General features: G+C 36.5%; 1 protein-coding gene across 1 annotated transcript in view; it reads right to left on the reverse strand.

The window, feature by feature from the left end:
* The window catches only part of LOC106879672 (pyruvate dehydrogenase E1 component subunit beta, mitochondrial), a 15298-nt gene extending 8659 nt beyond the window's left edge, over positions 1–6639 (reverse strand). The window contains exons 1-4 of the mRNA XM_014929345.2: positions 6488–6639; positions 6306–6368; positions 1649–1756; positions 550–612 (exon numbers count right to left, since the gene is read on the reverse strand). Of these exons, the coding sequence (XP_014784831.1) occupies positions 550–612; positions 1649–1756; positions 6306–6368; positions 6488–6523 (270 nt within the window). The 5' untranslated portion in view covers positions 6524–6639. The remainder of the gene's footprint in view (positions 1–549; positions 613–1648; positions 1757–6305; positions 6369–6487) is intronic.
* Positions 6640–8333: the final 1694 nt, after the last annotated feature.

Genomic DNA, 8333 nt, shown 5'->3' on the forward strand with positions numbered 1-8333 from the left:
TCAACTCCAGTATTTGACTAGCGTTTATTTTATCGATCCCAAAGGGGCAAGAAGCAAAGTCAACTTCAGTAGAATTTGAACTCAGAACATAAAGACAGACAAAATGCCACTAAACCTTTTGTCTGGCATGCTAATGATTCTGCCAACTCCCTGCCTTGGGCATTTTTTAAATAATATTAACCATAATTTGATTAAGCAACTCTGATATTGTTGTTACTGTTGTCAGCTCAACTTGAAAATAGATCTTTAAATGGAGGTTGTGAGTTCAATATTTAGAGATAACTACATCATATGTTCAATAGAATAGATAGGATGCTTTTCTATTACAGACAACTTTCACAGTGTATGTAGCAATATAGTATAATATACAGAAATAATAACAAAATATTTGAAGCAGGAAACAAAAACAAAAAATGAAAACCATGTAAGAATTTGCAGACCTTTCCAATGCATGTAGAGAAACTGAAAATATGAAAGAATAACAGTTTGAAAAGTGACAGACATGTAATTGTATCCTGCCCAACAAGACATGTAATCAAGGAAGTTTACCTCAGTAATAGGTGTGTCCTTCACTCTGGCGTCACCATATTTCTTCCACAGCCCTCGAGTGACCTACAATGGTCAACAAAATATTTTCACACCATCAATCAATATCACTGTGTATGTGTGTGTGTCTGTATGTATGTGTGTGTGTGTGTATGCCCAGATGCATATGTAGTCTCAAGGTTGAGTGTATGTTTGTATATGCATTTCGTGTTCAGTGTATGGGTGTTCAGCTTTATGTGTTGCCAGTGTATGTGCATGTTTGCCTCATCAGCTCTATGTATATATGGATTCAGCTCAGTGTGTGTATTCACTTCTCTCCATGTGTATATATTCATCTGCATATCCATTATCAGCTGTATATGTATGTATAGTCAGCCATGTGTGTGTGTGTGTGTGTGTGTGTGTGTGCATAACACATGAAATATTCATGTTCAAACTCATCTGCCCACTGCCCACCACTCCTGAAACCAACTACATTACTCCAAACATATTAAACTGGGGTCAACATATACAACTGAATTGAAATACTAAGGTGTATTTACAGTCACATTAATCCATCAACATACTACCACCGGTCACTACTAACTGTACACCTTCCCTCTCTTAATACCTGCCTCTGACTGCACATCATCTCTCCACCACACTATTTCCACACTTTCCAATCAGCAGAGGGATGATTGCTAACTTGTACATCAATCTTACCATTTAGATCTCATCTACTGCCAATGTTGTTCCATCCTACTATTTAGACTTCATCTACAGATAATGTTGTTCCATCCTACTATTTAGACCTTCATCTACAGCTAATGTTGTCCTGTCTTACTATTTAGACCTCATCTACAGCTAATGTTGTCCGATCTAACCATTTAGACTTCATCTACAGCTAATGTTGTCCCATCTTACCATTTAGACTACATCTAGAGCTAGAAGTCTCATCTTACTATTTAGACTTCATCTAGAGCTAATGTTGTCCCATTTTACCATTTAGACTCCATCTACTGCTACCAATTGTCCCATTTTACACCTATTTACATCTCAACTACTGCTTATGTTATCCTACCTTAGAGAGCCGATAAATAATATAAAAACATGGAATACTTACTTTATATGCTCCATCATACATAGCAACCTCTTCTCCCATCAAGAAGACTTTATCATCTCGACTAATTTCTTCATCAATGGCTATGTTTAGTGCATCTCTGACAGCCATCTGTAATCACACAAGCAGGAAGGAAATGATAAGTCAAAACAACATGAATGTGGTCAGGTAACTTGTATGCATTTATTATTATTTAATCCCACTCAGCCCTGGCTGAGTGGATGTATAATCAAAGTCATTGCATTTGTACCCATCACCTTGTCTTATATATATATCAAGAACTACAACATACATATTCTTTATTTAAGGTGATAAGGTATGGGATGAAGGAGATTTTTGCAGCTTCTTCAAGCAGAGCAAGCAACCATTGAGAGCAGGGGAGGAGATTCTTTTCACTATCTAGGGAAATTTGCATACAGATTTATAAATCATATCTGGCGTTAGGAAGGGCATCCAGCTGTAGAAACTCTGCCAAATCAGACTGGAGCCTGGTGTTGCCATCCGGTTTCACCAGTCCTCAGTCAAATCGTCCAACCCATGCTAGCATGGAAAGCGGACGTTAAACGATGATGATGATGATCTGGCATCAGAACAAAAAAAGAATTTTAAATTTTACAAATTCAAAGGTATACAAATATTAATGAATATACATGTGCCCAGGTGAGAATTAGCAATATAAATGATGTCCATCTATTCAACAGCTATAAATCATGTCCATCTATTCAACAACAACAGACCATGTCATCTAGTTGAAAGCTATAGACTCTGTCCATCTACTCATGTTTTTGAAGTAATATTTCACTGGTGGTGAACTGCCAGAATCTTTAGCATGCCAGGCAAAATGCTTAGCAGCATTTCATCCTCTTTATATTCTGAGTTCAAATTTCACTGAAATTGCCTTTCATCCTTTCAGGGTCGATAAAAGATGTACCAGTTGGACAGAGATCGATCTAATCAACTTGCCCCACCCCTGAAATTGGTGTGCCAAAATTTGAAACCAATATTTTACTGGTTCCTAAAGAGAATTTCTTGATCTAAAATTGGTTGATTTCTTTAATAATTCACATTCTTTTTTTTTTTTGTTAATTAAAGGGCACATAGATCCACATAGTATTTTGATTTTTAAGATAATTAAGAGAAGACAAAGACACAGTGCCCATGTCTTTTGCAGGCTCAATGTGATTAGTGAGATTAACGAGCATCTATAGGTTGATGAATGCAGCAAAAGCACAGGCAGAGAGGAAATTCCAGATGACTGCAATTCTGAGGAGAAAGAATTTAATAAAATGTTTTGTGAGAGATCTGGAAGGTATGTAAGGAAGAGTGGTAGGTGGGACGGGGTGAAGGAAGCACACAACTGGTTCAGAGAGTAGAGATCATTGAAGAGTTAGCAAGAGGACACAGTAAGTCAGTGAGCTGGAAATGGTAGTGTATTTGTGAGTGATTTGTTGTCAATTAGTCAAATGGTTTTTTGAATGAAGTTGGGGCAGTTGTTTATGTGTGCAGCAGCAGAAACAATTCTTTGTTGTTCTTACTTTAACTCCATGAGGATTAACAACTGAGCTGGGAAATACTGCATGAGTGAAGGGTTTCCCATTTCAGAAGAGGAATCCCTTCCCAAAACTGATATTCACTGAGTTCAACTTAATCACCAGTCACACATTTTACTCTAGCACATTTACCTACCCACCCACATTTTCTGTTCCTCTATCAAACCATGCCAGAATGGAGAAAGAGATATTAAATGATGATGATGATGATGATGATAGGATCACCAAAATAAGATCAAAATTTTAGCCGTAGCTTTGTGATTGAATTTGGTAGGCGGAAGTTACCGCTGTCTGTATATGTGCTTGTGCCTCTCCCAGAGAGTGAGAGAGGGAATAACTGTGAAGGTTTTAGCTGTGTGTCCTTCCTGGCCAGAGAGGATGAAGTAAAATTTGTTGTCATTTAGCTTCGGGTCAGCAATGATGAAACAACAAAAGGCATTCCAGCTATGATCATCCCATATTTACAGGGTATATCTAGAACAATATCATCTACAGTGTCATTTACATTTTAAGATGACAAAGTTATGATTTGAAAGAGACTTGGCTGCTATTCTAGCAGGTCAAACAACTACATAATAACTCCCTTGTTGACTCAACACAACTATTTTTTTTTTATGTTGATAAGTGTAATTCTTGCAATCTCGTGCTATTGAAAGGCAAGTGGTTGTCATGACCCTCTTGAGCAAGTTTTGAAAGGTTCCTTTTTATGGATTCAATGTATGAGCATTTTAGGTTACCTTGGATGATAAAAGAGGATTTTTAAAAATGAGTGAAGCATAGTATCAAATGAATAGGAGTGCACTTTGTTAGGAATTATAAAGTCATTAGTGTTCAGGAAGACCCTAAAGGACCTAACCAAAACCCAGGGTAGACCCAAACTGATAGAGAGTGGTTACACAAAGGAGCCTTGTAAGTACACACTGCAATATTACAATCTGACAGGATACTTCCAATCCAAAAATGAGAGGTGAATGGAGGTCATAAGCAGACTACTTAAAAAGGAGATTCTCATGCCAGATAGAAATAGGAGATTCTTTGCCACTTTCAAGTTCAAGAACATTACTTTTGCTAAAGTTTTTAAGGGTGACGAACCACTCTGTGGTATATGAGAGCAAGATTCAAATAGATTTGGCTCTTCAGAAGTCATACTAGTGACTCTCATGAAACAGATCGATAATCCCTTTTTTCTGAGAATCGCATCATTCTCTGTAATTCTCACTTGTTGAGTGTAGGAGACTTATCCAATTCTTTTCTTTTGGAAATTCATTTGAGTTCTCTGAAGATTCTATTATGTCAGTAGGGTCTCTCATCCTTTCTGACATTGCTGACACTAACTCCCATAACTCTTTCATAGTGCAACACAGACAATTCTAAGAGAGAGAAGAATTGACCTCAGAAGAATGAAAGGTAAAGTTGACTTTGGTAGGATTTGAACTCCAAATGCAAAGAACTGGATCAATTACTACAAGGAATTTCTCCAAAGCTCTAACAATTCTACCATCTTTAAACAATGTGTCCTTTCTATTAAGATGGCAGGATGTGAGTGATGAAAATCTGCTGTTCTCACCACCTTTCAGATACTGAAAGTGAGAGTGATAGGTCAGTTTGTCAAGGCCACACAGGTTGTTGTTTTTTTTTTTTGTTTTTTTTTAAGGATGAGATAAACTGTAGCAGGTTTCCAAAAGTAGGGATAAATCTCTGAAAAGAGTGAAGTGGGAAGATTGAAACGTTTAGGATGGATAGGATCTAGCTTTGTTTCAGAATGATAGAAAGGTCGCCGTCGGGGACGGTCGTCTTTTGGAATGAGGGGGAATGACTAGATGAGCTTTCACCTTTGGCAACTGTTGGAATGTTGATGAGGATGAATCCTCTACCAAACTGATAGAGAGTAAACGTACAACAATAAAGCAGTATTTATCTATCGAGTCGGCGGCTACAAACAATGCCTATATATCTATCTATCTATCTAGGATACAGTTCAAATCACATCTGCATCTATTGAGATTAAAAACTTATTTTTAAAAACTTTCATGACAGATCACTCGATATATTCAGTTTTACAGAGGAGACTCAATCAATTTTGTAGAAGACCCATGTGAAAATAATAGTAATAACGAAAACAATAATCGCGACATTTAATGTTATAGTTTAGCCCCAAGGCGAAACTGATTAAGACCTTATCAAAGGCATTCTAGCTGTGACAAATTCATATTTTCGTATATAATGAGATGCCTTATCTAGGTTTAGCTGTTATTTCTAGCAGGTCAAGCGACTACATAAGGGCTCCCATGTTAATTGGTGCATATAAATCATGTTTCACTCAGCGAAGATTTCACGACCTTGAGACACCGATATGGTTTTATAATAGTAGTAGTGTAACCCACAAACATGAAATGCACAATTTACAGTTTTTTTCTTTTTATGAATATATTATCTGTAATGTAATACATGACTATATTTAACACTATATCTTTTGATATCTTACATGGTTTCATAATGCGGCGGGGGAGGGGATTTATGAAATGGCGATCGTTATATAAATATGAAATGAGATTTGAAGGTAAGCAAATGGAGTGACGTATACTATCTTTTCCACTAGCAGTAACAGAAATGTAGTGAAACGATCGGGAGTTCTTCGGACATTCAATCAAATCTTCCAAAAAAGGCCAAGATTGGATAAGATGAAATTTTCATAACAAAGAAAATAACACTTAGGAAGTCTTTATACAGAAAAAAATAAGAAACACTTGTATACGGAGAGGCCATCTCAGATTGTTAGGTGCATCTAACGAAGAAATACATAACCAAGCTAGAAGTGAACGAAACAAATATAACTATAGATGATTAAACGAACGGGGTGACTTCTAGAAAAGACCCATAGTTTTGTGGGAGAGAGAACGAGTTTAATCCCTGCACTCGGAGTTTTCTGGTGGGAGAAGAGGTCATTTCAAGAGCGAGGAAAATAATGAGGATCAAGAGACATTAATAAACTAATATAAATAACAGCATTTTTAAAAAATCGTAAATCTGAATCGCAGCTGTGATGTTTAATACGGGCAGAAGAGGAGAGAACATCGGAAAAGAGAAAATAATGAATGAAAATCACTGACTTGTGAAGGTTTGGCCGCTGTGACATTGAAGCATCTTCGAAATACATTGTTGACATTGGAGAGCTGCAAAATGAGAAGACGGAAAAATATAAATGAGGTATTACGCCAGATCATACCGGTAACAGTTTCTGGGTCTGAAAATGATGAATAAACAGGGGATTAAGAGACAAATAACAACCAACCTGAAGGAGTTGCCGTCCTACTTTCACTGCTGCCATCTTAATGTTCCTGCAGACGAGAGATATGACGGTGTGAATTTAGTAAAGTATCCACCCAACAAGTCATCCGTTCCACCCACTTAACACGGTTTTTCAGAATAGTTGCCCCGCAATCTCATTGAATATTATTGTTTCTATTACATGTAAATTGATTTATATTAAATATCCGAACTACATGTAAGATTGCAAAATATTTGTAAACCCTTAATATAGTGAACGATGATATATGTTTTTCTTTTTCTATATGTATATATTTTTTTCATATATAAATGTTAAGAACAGAATAACACCCGTTTAAGAGTTCACTGGAGTACATACATATTACATAAAACTTGATGTATGCAGTGTGTATGTGCGTGTTTATGGGATATATTCCTGGGAGTTATTAGTCCTCAGAAACATGGTCAGGTTCCTTAGGATAAAGAACTTAAAAAGGTATCAATATGTTATAAATTTATCCAAAAACAACGAGTCGGGGTTTCATTGTTTTGTGTGTGTGCTCTTCTCTCTCACTCTCTCTCTCTCACCATAGATAGATAGATTCAGGGATAGCTGGACGGAGGGCTGAACAGACGGATAGATAAATAGACAGAAAGATAAAGACAGTCAAAATCCCCAGCGTTGCCCGGATCAAAGTTTCGAGGAATCGGTGTTCAAACTGCAACTTACTTTACTTTTTTCTTTTTATCACAGTAAAACTTCTGTATAAACTCGAGATAGAGTATTGAACTAATAACTGGCAAAACTTTTTTTTTCAGGGTTTTTTTTTCTTTTTTTTTTTTTAATGTATATTTTAAATTGTAAATTTTGCAAAAAAGGATAAATTGAAAAAGAAAAAATCGTAAATTCAGTTATTCAAACTTCTTTTTTCATTTAGCCCTAAACGTTAATGGTATCTCTTAGCTCTGTACCTTAAACCCAAACTTTATATCACTAATTCTTAATCCCTAAACCCTAACTTTCTTTATTAAAAGATTTTTTTTGTCTTTTTCTTGCATATCATAATCTGATTTTGAAGCATAATTCTGAAAACAAAATCTGAAGAAAACAATTCAAAAATGAAAAAAGTTACTGCTGGGTGTGGACTCTTCATAGAAAAATTGATGAAAAATATGGAAAAGGAAATCTAGAAAAGCTTTTATTTGAAGAATATCATACGTGCAGGCATAGCTCTGTGGTATGAAGTTTGCTTTCCAATCACATGATTCCGGATTCAGTCCCAGTCTGTGACACCTTGGGCAAGTGTCTTATACTATAACTTCAGATTGACCAAAGCCTTGTGAGTGGATTTGGTAAACAGAAACTGAAAGAAGCCCATTGTGTGTGTGTGTGTGTGTGTGTATAATGGTGACCTGACTTAGAAACGCATTCCTTTCTGTAGTTCAGTGCCAGCTTTCATTTTACTTCAGTAACCAACTGTTCTTTCTAATTTCACCTCTTCACTACAGAAATATCTTCCTTTTAACATCTATTTTGTCTCCCACAAAATGACTTGTGAGGGGCTGTGTGTAGAGTACATTCTAGTGAAATTCCTCTCCCCTTTATTCTATATACATACATACATCCAAACGTAGCAGATAACAGCTAACCTTTGGCTGCTATTTAGACATCGTTGTGTCCACCACTCTGATTGGTTGGCATTGGTGCAATTTATCTCTTACTCTATTGCACCAATATACAACCTAACCAATCGGAGTCCCTAAATAAGATCACATGTGACAGCCTGTTCACAATCCATTATTCAGGTCACTGGCTGGAATCAAACTTGGAATCTTGGGGTTAGTAGCCCGTGCACTTAACTACTACGCCA

This window comes from Octopus bimaculoides, chromosome 4 (assembly GCF_001194135.2).
Source record: "Octopus bimaculoides isolate UCB-OBI-ISO-001 chromosome 4, ASM119413v2, whole genome shotgun sequence".
Classification (NCBI taxonomy): Eukaryota; Metazoa; Mollusca; class Cephalopoda; order Octopoda; family Octopodidae; genus Octopus; species Octopus bimaculoides.